The 25,869-nt window shown below is 33.7% G+C and overlaps 1 protein-coding gene across 1 annotated transcript; it reads right to left on the reverse strand.

The window, feature by feature from the left end:
• Positions 1 to 631: 631 nt before the first annotated feature.
• On the reverse strand, positions 632 to 25,559 carry LOC122572554. The gene is made up of 6 exons (XM_043737625.1): positions 25,042 to 25,559; positions 22,116 to 23,351; positions 15,091 to 15,434; positions 11,503 to 11,666; positions 4,361 to 4,545; positions 632 to 3,676 (listed from the first exon to the last, which is right to left on the reverse strand). Exons 2-6 carry the CDS (start codon positions 22,218 to 22,220, stop codon positions 3,380 to 3,382), a joined length of 1,095 nt encoding a protein of 364 aa, XP_043593560.1. The 5' UTR covers positions 22,221 to 23,351; positions 25,042 to 25,559; the 3' UTR covers positions 632 to 3,379.
• Positions 25,560 to 25,869: the final 310 nt, after the last annotated feature.

Genomic DNA, 25,869 nt, shown 5'->3' on the forward strand with positions numbered 1-25,869 from the left:
TATAATCTGAAAAGTATTCGCTAATGTTTTGTACATTTTTTAGTATAATTAAAATTAAATGTCAAATTGATGCACTGAATCGTCACATGGGACATGGAGATGATATGAGGGCTAAAGTAACCTCCAAAACGTGGGACACGAATAAGGATTGAATGTTACGTCTATTCTGTACCTCGTCAGTGATACAGTGTACATTTTTAGTTGTTTTTGTACATTTGTTATTATTGTTGTAATTAGTTAATACTGTATGCACGCCAACCGCCTTATGATACCGCGCAAATGCCGATTAGTGGCGTCGCCATACAGAGTCCGCTGAAAGCAACTACTTAGCGGCTATTCAAAAATGCGCGGCAAAATGCTGCGCTGTACAACGAGCTTTTGTACAATTTTTGGTAGTCATTTTCGTACAAGAAAATTCATTTCATCTTTATCGGCCAAACAACAAACAAATAGCATTTAGAAAAGGATTGATGTTCATAGCTTAATGAAACTATGATATCCGTAATTTACATATGGTCAATGTAGTCTATTAAATTTCCTATTTTAGTTACAATATCTTGTATAAGTGTAGTTGCAAGTAAAGTTAATTTAAAAGTACTATTTATTATGCAACGAATCTATGCAGGATAAATTATGCTTTATATTATTTATTAGTAAGGGATTACAAGTAATGAACATTCACTTTTATCAGTTTTTAAATATATGACAGCCAAACATTTCATTTTTTAAAAACGCCAAATACAAAATTTTTACGATTTTTGTAAAAATATGGAAATACAGTATCATGAGGAGGATCAAATAAGTCAGATAAATATATTTGTTCTCGTATATATACAAATTGTTCTACAATAATATCAAGGAACAATATACTCATTCAATTGATGATTTTTAGTTGATCTATTCTCATATCACGAATCATTGCGAGTTTGGTTAAGGCCGCCTTTCGAAATTCTTGCCTTCGTATTTACCACTCTTACAACTCTATTTACTATTAATTCCGTCGGTATTGTACATACAGTAAAAAATTGATAACCGCATAATATAAAATAGCTCATCGAGAAACAAATGTTAAGTTTATATAGAATGTGTTCTCTAAAATATGTTAAAAATACTTTAACATAAAAATATGACATAATGACATAAAAATCGACATCGATGCTAACATCGATAACAATAAATGCTACTATAAGTTTGAAGAATTAAAGACGGAATTAACAAGAAAATATAAGTCAAACTAATATAACATATAAGTGTAATAATAATTTATAAATATTTCACGATGCTAACTTTTTTTAATAACAAAAGAATCTTTCTTTTCTTTTTACCTTAGACTGTACAATATTTGAAAAAATGTGTGAGGTCTGTCCAGTTGTATTAAATGAATCGTTAAAGTTTAGATTGAAATAATCTTCACTTTAAAAAATATATCAAAGAGCTATAATATTATGGATTGAAACAACAGCAATTTTATTACTGTATATCAAAACCAACAGTATCGTAACGCGCATAATACTTGTTTTTAACCATCAAATTATAGTTACAAAAATATGTATATATTGTTGTATGCAACTCACAAGATTCTTTTATTTTTTTCGACGATATGTTGTCGAAAGAAGTCACAATAATTAAGCGAGTAGTAAATATAACCGTATGGCGTTAAAGCTAGCGGCAGCACTTATCTTTAAAGCTACTTTATTTATTTGTCATTCATACATCATGTTTCTTGCTAATTCGTCAAATTCATGTAGATTTAAAATTTTTGTTAACATTATCATTTATATAAACAGGCTTGGCCAATACACGTATTAAAATAATTTCAAAATCCGATAGGAAAGATAAAACTGACAGAGACGTACTATCGAACAATCTTAATGAAATTTGCAATTGCTTCAAGACCATTCTATAGTATGTCACAATTTTTTGAACAATGTCGATATTTCCAAGTACATTACAAGCCTATTATGTATACACTAATTCATAACTTCATCGAATTTTCATTTTTCATAAATCTGACATGAATAATTGTAACAAGAGGAAGACCTTAAAAGTTTTTACCGGCACATCAAGGATACAAATTATTAACATGTTTTATCTCACGCATCCTTTCGGAATATACATAATCTCTATTTACGCGAATATTTTACAAATCTAAAATCGAAAATACGATACAGTAGTAAATTTCAACGTTGTTATATACAGAGTGATAATCCAAGAAATATTGGCTCCCCTTGCACGGAATAAATATATCTCTAAGACGATTACGGTTTCTTAATCATTTCGAATGAACAAAAGCCGTATATCTTCTAGGTTCGTAGCTTTTGGCGAAACACGTTAAAACGGGTATCAAAGTAACATGATTTCGCATCTTAAAGCTTCCAAAATATTTATGCAACGAAATATTCATATCGATAATACAATATTTCAAAATCGTTCGATTTTAGGTATTATCTCACCTCATCACCGTTTGCAAAAATATTTCCTTACAATTAAACGCTTATACTTATGTTTCTTGTCATTAGTGCTGCTTTCTTCTTCCCTATTTACCACCTATCTAATGATAATAGTCCTATGTGATGGTTAATAATACATTTTGACCGGAAGCAACGCTAATTTGCCAGCGACTGCAAATGGCACGACTCTTTCAGCAGCCGCGCAACGCAAAAGCGCTTCTATTTACCGTTTCGTTACATATTTAAGCAAACCCCATTCTCAGAGAAAGTCCGTTGCTCCTCCATCGGCAACTCTACACCGTCTAACGCTTCTTTAATATTCACAGATATCTACTATTATTTAAAATAACTCCAATTATTTGTGCGATAATAGTATTTAGAGAAGATGAACACAAGTAATGTGTCAGATCATTCCATAAGTTGTATTGTCATTAAATTAATTTTTAGGAGAACAACTGATATTTATTTATATGCGCTATTTATTCAAATTTCCTGAATAGTAAAATATTCTTAGAACATTTTGGCCATGAAAGGGAAGACTTGTGTCGTAATAGAACATTAAGAGTCATTGGGAATCGATAGTTAAAAAAAAGCTTACAATCGCGATAATTAGCATTAAAGATAATGTTCCAAAATCTCCATTACATTTAGATTTCATAAAAGAGAAGGTTTATGTTCTGTTAGGATGTAAATGACTTTTAGAAGCTAATGGTTAGGAAAGAAGGTCGCAATCACGAGATAATTGATATTAAAAATCATTTTCCAAAATGTTCATTGCTTATGGAACAATCTAATAGTTGTATTGCACGACAGACATTATTCTTTTTATTAAATCGTCCGGTATAACGCCATTGTTTAGACTAATTGCAACAATATCATCCCGACAGTAACGATAAATAGCGTAATTACAGGAAAAGGATGGGAATGAATCAAAGATGCGCAAGCACTTCGACAGCTGCTACTGGAGGTGTTTGATCACCGCTCAAAATGACTGGTTCTGATTCTGTCTGAACGATCCTGACCAGATTCGCGTCCTTCTTCGATGGCGTGACATTCGTGTTCGATGCAATGTTCGATCTAGTGCAATAGCTCGGCGGTCTGCTTTCTCTAGTCGTGCCGGGAGTCACAATGCTTCCAGCGTTGGATCTGTAGGTCGGCGGAGGTGAGGACGTTGGCTGCAGCCGATCCAGAAGGAGCAGTCGAAGCCTGTACTCTTGCATACTCGCCTGGAATTAAACAAATCATGTTTAAGTTCTCTATTTTCTATGGTTTGTTTGTAGACTGCGGATTTTTATGCGTTTATATTTAAAGATGTAAAAATCTACAAATTTCGTAGAATACATAAAAATACACAAAATATCCAAAATGGTATACCCTATAATTTTTAATGCATGAAACAAATTTCTATATAGGTTTCAGTTCCAAAAATATGAAATTTCATAAAAATCTGCAATGTAGTCATCCGCAATAGATTTTTGGATTTCATATAAAACGATAGTATCTAATCTATAATGTATTATTAGGGAAACGATTGATTAATGTGAAAAATAACAATTTAAAACATATAGTAAATGTTATAGGAAAAACATAATAGCAAAAGTGAAATGTTGCAGAATAATACTTAGTTAACAGTTGAACGTTTCAGAATCATAGTGATAATAAATCACTGTACTAGTTCATGAAATACAATTTTGCGTTTATTCTTATAAAAAGTTCATTATATTTCTTCGCTCAGTGAAAAAAACAAACAAAGAAGGTAGGAAATGAAGGGAAAGAAGAGAGAAAGACGAAGAGGTGTTGAAGACGTTTCATAAATGGGTAACATAAATCTAATTTGAAAAGAAGATAGGGAACATCTGTTGGAAATCGATCAAGCGCGCAAGTAGTAAAAGACAATTTTAGGGTGTCACCTGATAACTCGGAGGTGGCGTTCTAAATTGGAATTCCGGATAAATCATGGCAGCGTACGGATGAATTGGCCTCGCCGGCGGGATCCTGCTCGAGATCCCCGTGAAACCAAAGAAACTGTCACAATTTTCTTGACTGTTCACTCGCCACGCTATAGCGCTCACAGTTACCAGAACCACTCCTATACCTGGGACAGAATACATATATCGTCTCAAAATATACTCTTCTTGCCGAAACTAAATGTTTGTCTAATTATTTCGAATACTAAATGTTTGTTAAATGACTTTATTTTATAAATCATCTAAACATAGATAACGACATCTATCTCGGTTATTTTTGTATAACCGAGCATTAAGGAAGCATTGGTTAACTAAAGGCTTGATTAAAATCACAATTGAATAAATTATTTTACTATAAACATGGCAGTCTTTTTAGTAATTAGATAAGGAAGAATTTAATCCAGCTATTGAGTTCAGTTATACGTACATATGTAATGAACATGATCGATCGTGTCTTTAGATTAACGTAATTTTTTTATATCGAGCTTCGTTGAAACCGGTTTGTTTAACGTAATATATTTCTATGTGTATCGCAGAACATAGATTATTAATCCTGAACGCTGATCGATGCATTCTAGAAACACTCGGAAATGGATGCGCTTTACAAAAAAAGCGCTCGTTTTTAATGCGTAAAGTAGATTCTCCTTGCATCAAAAATCAATTTTTCATAACAGACTCGCTGCTGGTAGCTACGAAAATGTATAACTACAACAGAAGTGTGAACGGTCTCTAATAATTTATCTCGCTGGATATAAATGACATGCGATAAAATCGAAATATCGAAATATCGAAAAATAATCGAAATGTGAAACGTAGCTCGAATCGCAAAGAGTTAGGCAATGGACGAACACGAAGGATGACAACAACAAAAAACGAGGGTCAGAAGCGGTGGTTTAACCAAGTTACGAGCATACGAGCATACGAACGAGTGAAAAGTCGAGTGAAATGCAACGGGCAGGAAAAGCAAAGATGACGTTGGTCGTTAAACATTGTCGCGTGTTCTCACGAGCCGTGGCATGTGAAAATAGTGAGAGCTAAGAAAACATCCTTGGAGGAAACGAATGATCCAAGCTTTCGCGGTTCCACACCCAGCCGCGCTTCCCTCGCGGCCATCGAAATATCTTTTCCACTCTTTTCGTCTTAATCCTTGTAATTTCTTAACTCTGTAATCTTCTTTCGTCTCGCTCGACTTATACAGCACTTTACTACTCGCATTTCCTATCATTTGCATTTAAAATTTTATTTTCTCTTCGATACGTGGCTTCCAGGCATTTACTTTTTTAATTAGATACGCTACCCTATAGCGTTCATAAATGCATATATAGGGTGGCTCTATCTAACTTTATCACCTGGAATATCTCGTCTGTTTTTGATAACGTTAAAAAATATCGTTTAAAAATCGGATACAGGTCGAATGGTTTCGAGATGAACATAATTTCGCGTGTGATTAGATTTTTTAAATGGCATTATGATAGCGTTACATAGTCACCTATGTGACGTGTTCCTAAATGGAATTATATATTTTTTAATAGATCCGTCTTGGCATTCCCTATAAAAAATAGTATCAGGTTACTTATTATGTCGAAGAAACATAAAGTTTCGTAGATATTGCTGACTTTAGTTCGTGGAATTTAACGTAAAATACCGCTTTGTGTCTTTTCTTGTATTTCGTACGTTCAATCTGACAAATCGAAGTTAAAGCATGTTTTATGAAATCTTTTCTTGTATTTCATACGTTGAATTTAACATATTTAAGTTAAAATATCCAACAAGGTAATAGATTTTCGTATTCAATTTTCGTATTTTCGTATAGATTAACGTATTAAGAAATATATGATTTCGTTTGATAAAAGAAACGTCTGTGACCGTCGTATGTTCTCTATGTGTTCTACGAAAAAAATGAAACGTGTCAAATTACGTCCCTCTCGAGGCCACTCAACTTGTATATGCTTTTTAACATTTGAGATATTTTTCGACATTTTTTAATATCATCGATATCAGACATTTTTCAATATCATCGATATCGGACATTCCTCAACATCATCGATATCATACTTTTTTCAATATCACCGATATTAAACATTTTTTAATATTCATCAATTCATACCAAATGTCAAGCGTCCGAATATACCTGTGATTACTGCTGTCACTCCGAAAATCCATTAGTCCCGGAAATATATTAATTCCAATATTAATTGATCGACGACCTTGTCGAATGACAATATTCAACCAAATAAACTTTCAAAACTGTATACTACATTGTACATCTACGTACATTATATATCCCATTATGAACGAAACTATGCGTCTAACTAAATAACCAAACAAAAAATCCATATTGCTCCACTTTCCGATAACAAATTCATTTAGTGGCCGAGCGAAAAAATTCCACGGAAGCGTAACGAATAATAATCGTGATCTCGTTAAAACAGTTAACAAATCGATTCCCACGGTGGTGAGCCACGTTGCTAAATTAGCATGATTAGATTAAGATAAATTTCACGGTCTAGCGAATTTTCATCAACGCACGAGATTTGGATAAAGTACGCGAATACGATATATAGTACTTTGCGAAAATTAAATTTTATGGCGTAGTATATTTCGATCTACGTATTCAGGCTCTTAGTATCTACTAGTTATCGATATAAAATTCGGGTAGCAGTCGGCGTGTTAAGGATGAGAAAGCAAAGGAGAGGAAACGACGTAATAAAGAAAGAATGTTAATGGCGCATAGAGGATTGAGGGAAGATGTTGTGAAACAGGGGATAAAAATATACAAAAAAATATATAGCACGTTTCATTTTTATCCCGCCAAACGGTTTCGGCATATTTCACGATTAAGAATGAGGAAAGAAGGTTACATAAACGTAGGATCAAAATTATAGACGACTGATTTCTTGTTTGATTTATGCTGCCCTCGGTGAAATACGAGAAAATCAAAATGAAATTCAGATGGCAGTAGAGTCAATTTATCAACGATGGCCATTTACGAGTACGGTCGACACTTTGAAAAAGAACTTCGGTAAACATGAGCAATCGATCGAACGAGAATCCAGTCATTTATCGTGTTGTTATTTTTATCGTGACTTTTTACTAATGAAGCATTTACGATTCTGCATTTGTATAACGCTTTCGTTTTGCTTTTAATCGTAGAATGTTCTGACACAGATTTGGCAAGGTAAAAATGAACGCTCTGTATAAATGTATAAAAAATATATATTTTTTTGCACGTATTATATTATTGTATTATTTATTATATTATTACATGTACTAGGTTGTCCCAGAAGCGTCTTTCACTATCTGCACGCAGCTGCTTTATCTGGCGATGTTTCTACAAACGTGAAACCTAATCTGCCAAATGTACATAGGGCAGTGTAATAGAACGAAACGGATCATACATAATTCAATAAGTAATATAAAACAAAAATGTCGTGCATCTATTATTTCCTTATAAAACGAAAGAAACTTTTCAGATAACCTAATTATATTATGTAATATATTATAAAAAATATATTACATATGAAACATTCGCGAAGAAGTCAGAAGGAAAGCACCAGGAAATAAGAAAGATATGTTAAAGGCACACAGGGGATCGAGGGAAGAAGTTGCGAAATACGAAGTAAAAGTATAAAAATATATAAAGAATATGTAAAGTATATAAAATTTTCGCGACAGTCAGCGCGTTGAAGGTGAAAAAAGAAAGCACGAGGGACAAGAAAAAAAAACGTTAGAGGATCACGGAGGATCGAAGAAAGAAGTTATGAAATACAGAGCAGCGGTAACGAGAAACCGCAAGGGGCCCGTTGGTCGACCAGATCGACCGATCGTGGCGCTATACGAAAGAAGGGAGAACCGTGCTGGCAACTGGTTACTTTCTAAACGTGGGCATGTAACCTGCGACCCGCATAGAATGCCTCTCACAATGGGAGAACGCGCTAACCTACAGGGATCGTACGCCTACACTACACGTGGAGGGACCGTGAGATTCGCGGAACATAAAATTGAGAAATCTCCAGGGAAACGGATCGATGCGATGCGATGGTCTCGTAAAATGTTCTTAACCCGTCAGCTACCATGCTACCCATTTAGGGGACCATAAAATCGAATTTGTATGAATTTCATAAAATCGAACGGAGATTCTTTTTAACTCAAAAAGTATATGATATACGATATTTCGTGTTTCAAAAGTCTCTTTCTTTCATAGAATTTCGATTTATGGAAAACCACTATCGAGGAAAGATTAATCGATATTCTCGAGTGGAGATTCTTCTTAACTGGCGTATATTACTCACGTGATTAAAAGCAGTGCATCTTTTTTAATTTATAGAGTACCGATATACATAGAAAATCGAGATCAGAAGATTCTTTTTAATTCACGAAACATATATGCATATATGCATAAATGTTTCATAGAAAAGCAATATTCATAGAAAATCAGTCGAAACGTTCATATTGTAAATTAAAAATTAGAAGTCAATGAATTAATGTTATTAATGATATCCATACCATTGATATTATCAATTAGTTAAAATATTTTATCTAATATCTTGTTCATTTTTTAATACACCTCGCACGTATTTCAAGCGTGTTACAACACAGAATAATTCAACTCTCTGTTAGGAGAACATCAAAACTTATAAATATAATATTTCAGTAATTTAATCCGTCCAAAATTTAGTAAGAGTAGATATTCTGGATATCTCTAGATTTCCCGTTGTGAAAGTGTTGAACCAATTTCACACGATAGTACCCGGGCTATGAGGATAGAGATTGCTTACTTTCTTCGATTCAATGGCATTAACGAACCGTTAAATCCAATGGGTTTATTAAGTAGGTATTGAGCCGAGCTGAATTTCGCGTTACGCGAAAACGCAATGGAATTCGAAACTCTGTTATTGTAGAAAATAAAACGGCAAGGCAGAACTTAGATAAATACATTTCCTTATGTAAATATTAAGGTTCAGATAATTTAGTCCCATACAAAATATAATTGGGTCAGATTACTAAAAAAATGTTCTACAAATGAGATAAATATAGGAAATGATGTATGACATCAACTTAATTCCATATGCCACAAATAGCCTAATGCTAATGCTAGCCTTTTTAATAGTGAATGTATTCGTTAATGCATTATAAAGTATAGTATTTGATCTTACGGCACTGTTCAATTTTTATTTCAAATATCTTTTTATACAGCAGGTAGCTTGTTAATTATTTGACAAATTAAAAAATTCGCTGTGTATGTATAAAAGTTCATAGCTTCATGATGCGTCCAATTATATTCAACAAGTCTTGTGAATCGTATTTTTAACGAATATTATCGCGTACTTCGCGACCTAACAAATATTTTTATTAAATTTGTGTATACATCTTCCACGAGATTATCCACTTTTACTTTTAACATGAAATGAACTTCCTCGCAGATGTGTTATGCAAAGCATTGAGAATATTCCGTAATAAGAGAATAATACTCGTTTCTTTCCATACACTTCATTCCCTAAGAAAACTTTTCTCTATTGTAAACAATTTTTTTTATTGGGAAATATCTCTGTATATCCCATTCAATCTTTATACTTGAAAAGAGATTCGAAGATTAGAGTTGGGAAAATGATGAAAGATTTTCCAAGTCTTATTTGACCATGTATTCTCCGAAACAGATGTCCTTCTTCGGAATCGTTACACCAGGCTTAGAACTACGTGACGTGAATATACGAAATACACCTGTCGAAGCAATTGTTTGATAATAATAACATTAAATTTATGAACATGATGTTTCTTAGAAACGAAGACAAACCTTCCTGTCTATTATTCTAATAAATTATATGCTTGCTATTTCAGCGGAGTCTTGTGCCATTCTTTTCTATTTTTCAACTGTGACTGTATATAATTCCTAAAGATATAATATTGAAATAGTTTCAAGGGAATTTGTGAACAATGACGCTCTTAATGGTAATATTTAAATAATCTTAAGAGATAATGACACAGTAGTATCTATAGTTAAACATTTATCAAACCTAATCTGGAGTACTTTGCAGTCTATCTAATGTATCAACAAAAAGATTTTACTAACATACAAGATAAATATTATTTGATTATTCTGATGATAACACTGTACTGTACTGTAGAATAAACGTAGAATGGAAGATTAGATAATACTAAATTTTTGTACGGTAATGTATGCATGTTCTCTTTGGTTATTATCCAGTTCTTTACCGAAACGGAACGTACTTTGTGAAAAGACTAGTCGGAGCAGACAAATAGTGAAGGATTCTTTTGTACTAAAATGTGCGATATTTAAAACCGCTAGAAATCATCGGTCGACTGACGCCCAAAAGATATAAAGCATTGTGAATAAAACTTCCAGTATTCCCTAGCCACCAATGATAAAAATAATAAAAAGTAACGGAAAGCTTGAATATTTATTTAGCGTCTTTAATATTAAAATTATTTTCTAATTCCTCTCGGACCTTTCAAGTAAATTTCCCAAGTAAGTTGTTAGAATTATCTAGTTGTAATTAAATGCTTTCTACATAAGTGAATTCTTCTTAGTAGCAGTGTCATTTTTATTTTAATAAACCACTCTACTTAAGTCTTTTTCTTACACATACAAGATTTTCCTTCTAAAAAAATAGATACCAAATATTCTTTGTAACAGAAAATACAAAACGGAATAAACTTTAAACGGAATAAATAAACCAAACTAGATATCCAAATACTCACAGATGACAGTACATATAAAAATATACGTGTGTATAAATTTAAATACCGATGCAGATCAACCAGATGCGAAAAGATTATCTTAAATCAAACATCTTTCAGCAGAATACAGTAGCCACAAAAAGTGCCCTCTTATCAGATCCTATACGTTCCACTTTCATAGTATCAAATTTTTGTAATCATACACAAGTGCTGTTAGATCCTACGAAATGTAATACACTTGGACCTAATTAATTAATCCTGTAAATACTATAATAAGTGCAATAGCGTTCCGATATCTTCTCTTGTCCCCGTATACAAATATACAAACGTAAAAATTGATCGTCAGCTAATAAATCGAGTGACATGAGAAAAGTTTGATTCGTTACCGATCATAAGCAGCGCGACAGCGATGTGATCGCGACCAGAAGCCCTGAGGACCCCCAGCACAGCACCAGCACCCGCGCACACCAGGCCAACTACTCCGACACCCAGTATGGACCAACGCACAGGAGGGGAACCGAGGCCACAACACTGCTTCGGTACTGCATCCCTGCAAGACAAGAACCAACCGTTGGAATGACCCACTGACACGTAAGTTTACTCCTGGTAAGTTGGCAAGTCGCTCGACACGCTTGTCCTCTACTATGCTTGGCTTTACGCTCCGCTACGATCGTCATACAGCCAGCTATGTCCATCTTCTCATCTACCAAACTAATTTTTATCTGTTATTTGACCAGCTAGCTGTTTTTGGCGAGCAAATGACGAGATAATTCGTCGTGAAGAAATGGCGATATTTTGCGTTATGACGAGCTCTGTCAGTAATAAAATTAAAAAATAAGACATTTTAGGTACACAATTTTCGGAGAGGTCGCAACGGCTGACAGTTTTATGAATAACGCGCGAATGTTCCAATTAACAATTATGTAAATACATTGGATGACAGTGCCGAGATCTTATATTCGTAGAAGCAAGTGAAATTTGAATATGTGTATATATACATGTGTTTGTTAGTTCGCTGTGTAACTTTATAACAGTGTAAAATTTATTACATGAAACAAATTTATTGAAATTCTAATACCTATACAAGATTTTGCCGAATTAGATATATGTAAATTACATCAAACTTTATAATGCAAATTATTACGTGAGATTATAAAAATTGTTAATTTTATAACACCGTGTATGCTATACGTTATATTTTATTTTATATATATATAAGAATAGCATATGGTACAATGAAATTATTAATAAAGGACCATGTCAGAGGAAGAGAACAGATCCTAAAACTGTCGATATGAACAGCGACGCTATAGCATAAAGAAGACTGCAGAAGATACTTGTTGTTACCCTAGTAGCTAGTCTCTAGAAAGGTTTCTTGCGTCTGAAATGGCTACTGTCCATGTAAAATGTAAGACATTTACTTAATACTTTACGCGTTTTAACTTCGTCATAGTGCAACGGACATAGCAAAAAACATTCGTTTCACACTTGGCGAAAGTGCTGCGACTGTTCGTACTTGTTATCAATGGATTGCAAAGTTGTCTGCCGTGACAGGCTTAAAGTATATACGCGAGAAACATACGACTAATTATTTGTAACATTGGATGTAGACTCGCACTACCGACCACAAGTATTATGATAGGACATCCTACTCGCCATTTATTTCATTTATTGCGAAAACTCTAACAAATTTTACTTTATGCTGTGTATATGTAAAATGATGAAATATCAGATTTATAATAAAACAGCGAGAATTATAATAAATGATGCAATACCCGTGGCCGGCAATGTGAAGTTCACAATTCATCAAAGTATTAACAAACTATCAAAAATAGTGACAGAAATGTGTGTAAAAAATGCAAAGAGCTACATGTACATGGTTTATATATCTATATGAACATCAATGTGTAATAATGCAAATAATGTATAAACTATTCTGGTAGAATCGTAGAAAACGTTCTACATATAGCGAAAACGTACATAGCAATCTAACATTACACAAGTTGTACAAGTTATACAGGTTGTCTTCCGCAACCGGTTAGAAGCGGCGGTTTTGTTACTAATTTTAAAAGCTAAAGTATCAAAAATTGCCAAACGATAGTGAAAGCAATCAATTCCAAGATCTAAACTCTATTTTACTCCTTTTTTTCCAGTCGTAAGAACTGGTTAATCGCATAGTGGGAGATAAATACATTGATCGCTATGAATCAAGTTAAATCGGGTTTGCTAAGATAATTTTCTGATAACAGTAACATATATATTTAGAAGATGCTGATATCTATACGATCTCCTGTTCAATGAAAAACACGCCACAAATATTCAAAAGTAAAACTGAATGATAAATATATTCTGTACAAATTGTTACATACCCGGTACAAATCTGTATGTATAATACATAGACAACACATTAATGCAATATTCACCATAGAGGAATTCTTTGAGATAGTAATTTGTATAACAGTACGATTATTGGAATAAATATTTTCATTTTCCTTCTTCTATGAATAATTTTGCATAATTATTTTTCCTTTCAGTTAAGATCCGCTTTGATTAGAGTTCACTCATCAAGTTATTTTTAGTTTCAAGTTTAGCAACAAGTTACTATTAATGTAAAAAAGACCATGTAATGTAAAAACCATGGCAAACTTAAATAATCTTTTTAATCCATGACGATGCTAATAATCTGTCACCAATCAAGACTACACAAAACTATAACAAATTAAAAAAAATCTATTCAATCCATTGGATTAAAAGATAGTAAAATTTTGCCCTTTCATGTGTTTCTTACAAATTTACCATTTACAAAAAATATACTAGAAAATAATAATATGTACAGGCTGTATACATATGTTTGAAGCTGATGAAATATGTATTTGTATTTGCATAATATATGTGAACGTAACTTTAGAACGACTCTAACAATAATTGACAAACAGTGTTTACGCAACATCAGGAAAAAGATGAAACGTTAGTTTTCAGATGCAACTACATAACATTCGATTGCAGAAATGCATAATATATTTTTATGATTCCTTTGACGTCAACAAATAAATAAGCATGTATAATTTTTTACGGTGGTTGAACGAACGTCCAGAGTTCAAAGGGACGTTGTAATATATATAGGAATGTAAAAACGGGGCGAGACTCGTGCGACAAGCATCGAAGAACATACTTGAAAACGTTTCAAAAAGAAACGTTCGTAATGGAGCAGCAAAGTGCACAAAGTCGTGTATCAGAAGCTTTCGCACATTGTCAAAAGCAACCAGGAGAAGAATTCACGAGTGGCAGACGGTAGACAAACCATCGTCTGTTTCACTAATGTACGAATCTGATTGCTTTTCCAAACTCATTTTCTATGCTTATATATTTTACTCTTTCTATAAGGTATATTCTATATACACACAATTATGAAATATCAGCATTGATTTGTCCACAAATTAAAAAGCCTGCAACAAATAGTTAAGCCTAAAATAAATAGTTAAAAATGTTCTTACGGTGTATTGATGTATTATACACGATACTATTATGAGGAATTGTATATGTAACAATACGACAAAAATATACAAAATTATAGAAAATCAAAATCCTGTGTCTCATTATGCGTGTTAAAATTCAATTATTCAAACAATATCCATCAACTTTCAAGAACTTTCGAGTAACAATGAACGTTGAATTTTAAAAAATGAAATGCGTTGAATAGAAATTGAAGATGCTGCGATATTCCTTTGCTTTCCTGGGGATGTGATAGACACGGGGGAAGATCGTTTTCCAAGAGAAGGAAAATATTTTCACGTCTGCCTTGTAGAAGTGAACTGGAATGTTCACCAAACATCGGAACAGTGCGCAACGTACTAATAAAAATACGATCGAAACCTGAAGAACCACAAATATTCATCGGCATTTATCAACTTTCAAAGTTGTTCGAATAGTTCTGAGCAATATAATACGAAACGAATATATATTTGTATATTTACCGTCCAAAAGCAGAGACGCTGGTAGAGACCGGAAACGGTAGTCCAAGACTAAGACCCCTAAGGCCCAAATGAGGCGGTGGAAGATGTAGAAATCCTCTGGTAGGAGTGACCAAAGGTACACCTGGTGCTGTAGAGGAAGCCTGACATCCCGCCGATGTCCCAGGATAAGATGGTGGCATCGAGCATGATCTCAAGGCTCGACGATGTTGCCTTCGCAATCGCCTCTCTCTTCGACGAGCACCGCGAACGCCGTCGAGATCCTCCAACGCCTCTGGACCATTTTGCAGCGGTAGCTCCGTTTGTGCCTCCGTTGAAGTGAAAGACCGCGCATTGTCGCGCGATTCCTGCAAAGTTCACGTAAAACATTCAAATTATTCGTCTTCTTTATTCTCCTTGCGAATTCTACTCTTCCATTATTCCAAGCGTGTAATGTTACTTTCAAGATTTTTAACAGAATATATGGTTTTGCTTATGGAGAAGAAACGCGACAGGGATTATCAATGGCGAGATGAAAGTTAGAGAATTATCGGTTGCTCTTATATTGCGAATGTTCAGGCGTTTAAAGAAAAATTCAGAAATGTACAAATGAACGTAATACGTCGCGCAATGGCAAAAGTATATAAATATATGAAGTATGCAAAGTAGAGTGGACGTTATGATATTTAGCGAAACAGGCGGTTTGCTATTAGGTTTTATTGCTTAGTCGCGTCAATGAAAATATTAATTATTTGCGTATTAAATATTCACGATCTAGTTATAATAACGTTCTGACCTACGAATGAGTTTATTCGTGTGTTTTACTTTGTAATTTATCTATATTTGTTGGCACGAAAGTAAAATCTATTATATACGGTCTTTCGCTATTCAATGCGTGGTATTTACTATCTTTCACGTTTCCAGTAATTTCAAAGACGTGGCTTTCTATTTTAAAAAAAGATTTTCCTAGCCCATTATCCATTTTTCTCTGCTAATTAGAGGAAAATACGACTAGCTGTGCGAATTCGCGATAATAATCTGAATTTTCACCTGTGCACATAATACGGCATCCTGCATTTGTGACAGCCGGCGCACTCGAAATTGTTCCTTTTGCTATTCTATATCTACTGCACTTTCGCGCGTTCTCTCCCATTCTAATCACGATTTCGTGATTTCCGTTCCTTATTACTTACTACGTAATCACTCACTTTTAACCTTTAAAATACATACGTATACGGGGTGACAACGAAATAGGTGGTCGAACAATCTTGTTACATTAAAATATGAAAAAGTCTGCTCATAGAGGTGATCAGCCTCTTAAAGGTGATAAATTAATAGAGAGAGAGAGAGAGAGAGAGAGAGAGAGAGGGAGAGAGAGTATAACGATAAAAAGATCTTTCTCCTCATGTAAAGTATTTCTTTTTATCCACGATGAAATATTGTAAGAATATTAAAAAATTACAGTTTCTGAATTTCTTTCGACTCTGAACACTTTCGAAATCTCTCTCGGATTATTAATCAATTTTTTATTCGATTGCAAATATAAGCGGTTATACAACAAATATAAATAGCAAAAATAAGTATTCGCACCAATTCTAGGAGAATAATGAACAGCGAAATTATTAGACCGCGTATTTTTATGCACTTGTGGGAAATTTAATTCGCGGAATGCATGTAATATGCAAAAATATAGCAGCTATTGTTATATTTGGTAGTCAACCGTAAGAACCACAAGCATCTGTACTTACAATTATTGGGTTGGCAACTAACTGATTGCGGATTTTGTCATTAGGTGGTATTGACAATATCCGCAATCACTTAGTTGCCAAACCAATAGACGAATGATAAACCTTGATATGTGTATGGAAAACATACTTTCATGTAGAGATACATATAGATGTAGATATAGCTACGTATATAATGTATCACTATATCGCATACATTAGGATAAATACGTTCTAATTATGTATAAAGAAAGAGTTAAGTAATATGATATAACACAATAAAATAGGAATATAATACAGTAACTAAGAACTCGATGTAAGAATGTAATATAGCGTAAGAAACGAAGAATAAAAATGCAACGATCTCCTTGTAATAGGCTATGGATCCAAAGTACAAATAAATTATTATTATTATTATTATTATTATATTTGATAACCTAAGCAAATATCTAACTAGATGCTATTCTTTTATTGTTTATAAAAATATGAATTTATATAAATATCCATAGTCCAAAAATGATTACTCTTAAAAATTGATAACTTAAATACTTTATCCAACTTGTATCTTACTAATTAACATTTTACCCAACGCCGTATAAATTAACTAGCGACAACAAATTAACTCGTTATTACAAACTGTTTGCCCATTTCTGAATAAATTTCTTGATCATTAATCAGTAAAGTTTTCAGTAAAGTCGCCGTATATGTAAAGTTAATGAGATCACGTATCTGGCTTTTTCTCTTCTTTCTTTTTTCGTTTTTCAAGAACTGGCGACACTATACGGGCAAAAGTACATTAGAGTCTATTACGTTATGCTTCTTTGACGCGTCAAGCTCGCACGCAAATAATGGAATAATTTGAAGAAATATAGGTTATGGTGACGCTTCGTGCGAATGAAAAATAGAAATGCGGAAAGATATTAACCCCTTCCCGTACTGTAGCGAGATAGACTCGCGACGAAGATTTTGGCCCAATCATGAATATCGCGAGTCTGACCCGTAACCAGATACTTGGTCAAAACATAAATATCGCGAGTCTGACTCGCGACCAGATACATCTACATTTCGGTTCGTATTTCCACTGTTTACGAGCATCAGTCTGTTTAGCGCGCGTCGATATCTACCGCTTGGGCCCGAGTTTCGTCGAACTAAATAGCACGGGAAGGGGTAACGCGATTAACACGGGAACACGTGGAAACTATAGTCGTCGAGCGCCATAAAACTGGCATGGAAAGTAATATTCAGGGAAATATTCGATACGTATCGGCAATGGTTCGTATTATTGAAAATAAAGGGATGGAAATACATATCTCATAAAATATCTTTATCGGAGACTATGGGGCCCGAAAAATGGTTTAAATAAGAAATTCCACCGTATAGGGAATTTACATGGGTGAAGTTGGTAAAAATAACAATTTAAGGGATGTTTTCACGAGCCAAGATAAGACGAACGTGACGAATAACAAAGTTAAAAATCTGTTTATTAATTACCGATATTGAATATCGAAATTGCTATCTTGTATCGAAGAAATTGAAACGAATGACGCATGAGAGAATACATAATTTAAAGGTAAAGAACAAGTCTCCATCCATATATATGGTTTATAAAAAATTATGCAAATCTCTAGAAATTCATCTTGTAATAAAATACTTCTAAAATCTTCTCACAAGTTGCTGATGAATTTTCATATTTCAGTCAATAACATATTGCTACTAAATTCATTTACAACACAGAGAAAAAATATATTTTATGTATATTAAAACTAGAATAGCTCTAAGATTATTTATGTTCATGTATATGCTTGTGTTCAATATGTTTAAGTTGAGTTGAGTTCGACTCTTTGGTTAAGTTTGCTTTGATTCTAATTCGAAGTAGTTAATAAATAATTAAAAATGATTAATTCAAATTAATTCTAATTCAGTGAGATTATTATACAGATTAGATAACTATAGATTAGATTATTAGACTATTAGACATTAGATAAATTATATAACATAATATAAGGTAATTTTTTTTTTATTTGGTAGCCTATTTACAATCAATTCTCATTGAGAACTACAAGTAACTTCTTTTGGCGTGGTACTGTAACTTGGATTATAATAGTTTATAGTATGTTTGATTCTAGTTGAATCTAATGCTTCAATCTAAAAGGTATTTTCTTTTTAGTTGTCAATTAACTTGTTGTTAGGTGTCAAGTAGTTGGGTGCCTAATGATTTATGGTGGTTATTAACTCTTGTATTATATCTGTTTCTGAACTTGTACATTTCTTCTTTAACTGTGGAATATAAGGTATTATAAACAGAAACGTAACCGGAAGCCATCCGAAGGCAGGTGGTAGGATCACAAATAAATAAAAAAGTGTATATTAAAATTGAGAAGAATCGGATGAATATATAATGTGAGTTGTAATGATTGATGAGATTACAAAGAATAATGTAAGGTAATCTTGATGGGAGGTTGGAAGTTGTAGTTTTAAATAAAATGACACAAAATCCATTCACAGATGACGTTTGCAACCTGAAATTCAAGACCTTTTCACTTTAGGATCCATTCAGATTAATAAAGGAGCCTACACGCGTCCGGTATGCATATGACTCTAATTGTGCTTGAAATGTGCTTGAATCAGTTGATGTCTACTTATTTAAGTACATTTACTCTTTTAATTTTTGACCTCAGTATGTATATCAGGGCTACATACATGTATGTATTAACGTTTACTATAATACTAATATATTATATTACATTAACACCTCTTGAAACGATACTATCACAGATTAACAATTTATTTATAGGTCCTAGGTTTTACGTTCACGGTTTAAGAATAATTTAGGTTCAAGACGATCGATCGTATCCAAAATCAGCGATACATGGATGGAGAAATAAATATAAATATACATTTACACTTCCGAAATAATATCATTTTCTTTTAGATTAATTTATAATCCAGGTCGCGACGATTGATTACATAAAAACTTCTTTAGCCTGCATTCATAGTACGAGAATATAATTAATCGCATTCCGACCCTAATAGTATTCTAGCGTTCGAAATGTTGCATAAATCCTCTTTCGAATATGTACGTTCGAGGTCGGGTTGTTGAAACCCGTGAGCTAGATCATCGTTTTCTCTTGCAAACCTGCATTGACGAGAAACGCGTTTCAAAAGGTGTTTCGCTCGACTAAAAGTTTTTAGGTACACATACACGGTCACTCGAAAGTATTAGAACATCTGCTGATACTTGATACACATTGAATGCTTTTCGCTATTTTTATTTTCTAATTATTCTATTGAAAACCGTATCTTCCAACGAGCCGTTTTTTAATCAGCGTCTGCGTATAATATTTTTGGTGTCAAATTTCTAGTCATATGAAAGTACTATTAAATCTAATTTGTACGCGAATAATGTAGTAAATACAATGGTGTATAAATATTATTTGCAGCCACAGTATTTGCGCCGTAGAATACTAAGTTGAATAAGATTTGTTAAAATTGTTAACAAACGTAAAAAGTTTAACGTGTAAAGAGGTTTTAATGGATTTAAATACTTATACATATAAACTAATGTATACTAATAATATACTGTAATACTAATAAATACTTATGACCGATACGTATCTTCAAAAATGTACTTTTATGGTAAATCATAGACATAAACTTCGGTTTCATTACATGTATTAAACAAGTGTCATTATCGTAATGGAATATTTTGCAAAAAGATTATGTCAAGTTACGAATCCTTTTACCAATAGCCTTTGGTAATAATGCTTTACGGCGTTTCTCTAATTAGGTTGGAAGAAACAAAACGAAGTGTTTGGCGTATCGAAAACCGTAACCGTAACCGCAGCCATAACCGTACCCGTAACTGTAATTATTTCTTCGGTTTCGATTTCCTGAGTCGACATATTTTTAGGAATTATATCTTAACCGCATTACGTCCCTTCGATTCTTACATAATTCTCGACTAGCCGAGTAATTCTAGTTATACGCTTCTTAAATATAGAATACGTGTATTTAATATGATAATACACGTGTTAACGCTTATTATTTGTTGCTCTACTAGATAGTACTATCAGCTTATCGTATTCGCTTTCGAATGACTGTAATCTTCAAATATTTTCGTTCACTATCTTCGAAGTAATTGGCTCATCATCCTTATCTCATTCTTAATGACCTTTATTCTTGCTCTACGATCTTTGACAGTGAGTCACCAAGTCCTACATATCCTTTGAAACTTTCTGAATTTGACTATTCTTATCATCCTCGATTCTAGTTCTTCCAAGGCTTTTGAAATCTTCAATACTTTCTACCAAACAGTTTCTCTTGCTTCTAAATGTAAAATCGTGTCAACTATTATTAGTACTATAGCCAGTATTGACAAGGAATATTATTATTAAATGTTCGATAGATCAGAAAAGTGGTTATTATCTATTAAATATTATTATATTAACACAATTTATGGATTTTATAACCCCTGAGAATTAAAAAATAATTTGGAATAAAACTTCGAGTCTAAAACTTAAGACTATTTTGCTGGGAAAACGTACAAAAATCAATATAACGTCACTGTCAGACGCTTTTCTTGGAAAAGGGAATAATGGTATTATCCTTGTCCTCCAAGACTCATTGGCGCCGTAGTGGAATTCTATTGAGTTGTTTACGAATATGCTCATTATAACAGGAAATGAATATTCAACACTGTAAAAATAATACATGCTGGAGAAAATAACGAAGGTTAGCAAACTTTCAATAAAAGAAGATCGCGGAAATTAGAATTGTAATACAATCGGCAAAAAAACAAGTAGAATTTAAATAAATTTTTTACACGTATCCATAGTATTTCCAGTAGAGAACGAGAAGAAATTTAAAAATATACATATCCCCCATACATGGAACTCTACCGTTTTATACGTGAAAAAATGCAATTTAGCACATCGCACACAGTTCGTATTCTCAAGTGAAATACGAGTACATGCATACATGTGTCGAACTGGTTCCGAAAAACATAACCTAAGTCCGTCTAAAACTATCTTTCTTTTAAAAATATAAAAGCTTTGAATTTTATCTACATTCATCAAATGCGAAGAAAATTATTGGCGAGATCTGATTAATGATAACCTGTATGCAAAACGGGTACGATTTAAACAATAGAGACATTAAAATGTAAAAAATAATAAAATTCTTGTATATTCATATCTCGTACCAAAGCGTTTAATAGACCAGTAATGGAAGAAAATGATATATTATCATAGAAAGATCGACAAATAGCGTTCCAAGTTTAACACATAACAACGTTACGATTAAAAACATAAAAATAACGATACATACCTGCGGTCTGCTAAGCTGGTTACTCCTTGCATTGTCAACGGTTGCACCGCCTACCGCGACGACACTGACAGGCCTTGGGGCATTCTCGGACAGAGCCCCGGCCATCGTACGACTCTGAACATCGGACTCCAGGATGTAACGCACCTTCCTTCTTTCTTCTTCAACCTCCCTTACTATCCCATACACTTCATCCAAAACTTCACAGTTCACGCTTCTTTTCTTTCTGTTCCTCCTCTTCTTCCTTTTTTTCCATCCAACGTTCCCGCCTCTCGCTTACCACCACATATGTATATAATACACCTATACGTGCCTTTTTCACTGCACACCTTTCTCTTTCCTCTGTTTCGATCGAGTACTCTTTTACGTACTACGTATCTCTCTTTCCGTTCATTCTACGTGTACTCTTCTCCTCTTTCATCCTCCATTTATCGCTTTTCCTTTATGTCTTTCATACTCTTTCAGAGTTCTGTTTCGTACTCTTCAACCTAACCCCACCACTGATTCACCAATTTTTCCCCACTACCCCCTCTCACCCTACCACCTAGTAATGCTACCCGCTAGTACAGGTTTAAACGTGTTCTTTATAATTCTACCTTTATTTTTGCCTTACAGACATTTCTCCTGTCCTCTGGCTTTCAACTTCAACTATTCGTGTCCTCGCCTGCCTCTCGTTCCCCATTCGTGCTATACTTTTTCCCACCGCTTGCAACGCTCGCTGACAGTATCTAAAAAACCACGACCACGTGCTTTTATCCTCCTCTAACGTGTTTCGATCTTCTTCCCCCTAGATGTCGTCTTTTATTTCCCTTGAACGTGTTTCGACTTGAACGCGCGGCTTTGATTAAGATTCTTTTTGCTTCTGCTCTCCTTTTTCCCTACACTGTGGATGTCACAGATTTAGAAAGAGAAAATGAATTCGTGTCAATGATACCTTCCTTTTTTTCAATTGTCTGAGTTTCGTAATCCATCGACGATAGAAATGAGTATTACAGTCCATTCACGTTACCACTCAACTTATATAGAATGTATAGACACCTGTTGTTCCATTCTTCTTCAGATATTTGTCACGAAATAAGGTTTCTCGAGTAAGATTATTCGACAAGATAATGTTAAAAGAGCTTTTTCATGGTAAGTGTTCGGAGAGAAAGCGATAGAACGATGATTCTTGTTCCTTTTCGTTAAATAAGAAATCGCGATATTCGATTTTGTTTCTCCTCCGTGTCACGCGTTTCAAACCTGTAAATAGGAAACGCGCGGTGATATATGTTTTTCTTTCTGAGTTTCATCGTCTCTGTTTTTTTACATGATCTTGACTTTAAATATTGAAAAGTATTCTGGTATTTAATTTATTTGAAAATCGTTCCTCCACGAGATCGATTCGCGTACAAGAATATGCAATGAATTGAGATATTTGGAATTTCTATGTCGATTTCTAATAATTCCAATACCTATTGATTTAATCCAAAGAGATAACGAAGAGCTATTTGGAAATTATATCACGTTGAAACTTTATTGTTAACGCAAAATTGTGTATCGTAACGGAAACTTGTCTAACCTAGAATTTTTGAAGGAATTTAGATACAATTCAATACTTTTATGCTTTTAGAGTATTACTGTCGCTTTTAAAATGGAATAAACTATTTGCCAAGGCACTATCCAATTTTAAACATTAATACTTGCATTAAATATGACAATTTCTCTATCGATTTGAGGAAATCTCCTTTATTTTATGAATTAGACAACCAAACGTGCTGAAGACAATGAACTCCTCAAATAACGTTTGATACCGACCTATGTCAATAATCGTATTGCATGTTGATTTCTAAAAATAAATTGTATCGTGCTATAATACCGCAAACTAACTCTAGTAAATTGTCTAGTAAATAGTCATCCCAACCTTTCCTATTTACAATTTTATATCTAAACTACATTCTATTAAAAGTAATCATGCAAATACTTTTCTAGCGTCAATATACATTAATATCAATATTATCATATCTCAAATTATGTGCCATTAAAAAGAATGATCTATAGAAATCGAGGACGATGTTTATTTGATCCGAACATAAGATCGAATCTAAGTTGCGACAAGATTGCTTTGTTCTCATTTTCTACTTGTTCCTCGCGAGTAGAGCGAAGAACGAATCGACCTCGATATCGTTAACGCTACATGAGCATAAAATTTCCGTAATATAATTTGGTATTTTCTCCGTGATGAGCGTCGACGATGAAACTCGTAACTGACCTGAAACTAACTGTATGGGAACGTTTACGTTGCAAATTATCATCGCGCTCGCTCGCGACCGTTTTGAGAAACGGTACTTCTCGCGCTTGTGTGTTTCTACATCTTCACACGATGATTCACGTGATCTGATAGTACGACAACCCATAGCCCGAAAATTTGAACGTCATCGAACAAAATTACAAATATTTACGAGCCCGCGCCTTCGCGCGCCATTTTCAAACTTCGGCTTATTTACGAAATTGTGTTCATGGAATATTTCAAATGTTTCACTCATCTAGGAATGATGATTTATAAAATCATTTATTCAAGAGATATATTTAAAAATCATTTAAGACTTCGATGTCAATAAAAGATTGTTCGCGTTAATTTCGTTACAAGCATGTGGAAACAGCCTATAATATGGAACATGAGATGATTTTGGATCTTTATTATTGAAAAAGAGTCAAATTTGACAAAAGAACAAAAATAAAAAGTTTCTAACAAACTACTATTTGACAATTGTTCAAATTTATCTCTCGAACTGTTTTGATTATCGACTATAATATTTCGAAATAGAAATTTTTTCATGAAATTATTTTTCTGTTTCAAAATCAATGAGAAAGATGCAGTACTTGCGGACAAATAAACGATTAATTACGTTCAGCAGGGAAAATTATTGACAGAAAAGTGGATGGTACGCACGCACGTATACACAGTTTTGAAACAACAGATCACATTCGGAGGTGCGTCGAACACTTTCACAGCGGAGACAATGGGAGGATCAGTAATCCTTTAACCTGATTCTTAAATCACTGTAAGTCACTGGGGAAGCCTTGACGATCTGCTTGAAAGAAAAAAGACGCATCTACACGAAACGATCTCGTGGCAACCAGTAGTAGCTATGGAAGGCAGTCGAGTAGAAAGAAGCTATCCTCTACCTCGAAATCACGCGCGGTCACACCTTGCACTAGTTAATTTACCTTTCAGATAACCTGGTCACGTCTGATAAAGTCAATAATTATTGTTTTCCACATATTTACACGCGATTTACATTAATGTCTGTAAACAAAAAATAGGTCGAAACGTGATATCATGATTTCGAAAAGGACAACACTAAAAACGATGCATCTCGAACCGCGATAGCGGCTCCACTGGTGCACAAGCTGTACAACACGTCCTGTAACAAAGTACGAAAACTTCACCAGCGCGCTCATACAGCTGAGAGTTGAACTCGTCGACTGAGAACACCAATCGTCTCTCAGATCCATTTGAACGTCAGAAAACTTTTACATTGAGCATTAGATCGAGATAAATGCAATAGAGAAAGAGTGGGAAAGAGAAGGATTAAGCAAAATGGAAATACTTCTTTCGCTTCTCTTAATCCTCTCTTTAATGGATAGATTTTTCTATCAACATTTTTTTCACTTTTTTATGTCTTTTAATATCTTAAACCCATTAATATAGTTACATATTTCTTGTAGCATTTTTTTTATTAAATATTGAATAACAAGTAGAGTGCGGATGTTTATG

The sequence above is a fragment of the Bombus pyrosoma genome, linkage group LG11 (genome assembly GCF_014825855.1).
Source record: "Bombus pyrosoma isolate SC7728 linkage group LG11, ASM1482585v1, whole genome shotgun sequence".
Taxonomy (NCBI): Eukaryota; Metazoa; Arthropoda; class Insecta; order Hymenoptera; family Apidae; genus Bombus; species Bombus pyrosoma.

Excerpts from the sequence above, each read along its gene's own strand:
- LOC122572554 (XM_043737625.1), bottom strand. The coding sequence starts at position 22,220 with ATGGCCGGGGCTCTGTCCGAGAATGCCCCAAGGCCTGTCAGTGTCGTC. Across the intron at positions 11,667-15,090 it reads AGCGTCTCTGCTTTTGGACG|GGATGCAGTACCGAAGCAGT; the intron begins GTAAATATACAA and ends CTTGTCTTGCAG. Across the intron at positions 3,677-4,360 it reads CGCCACCTCCGAGTTATCAG|GCGAGTATGCAAGAGTACAG; the intron begins GTGACACCCTAA and ends GTTTAATTCCAG.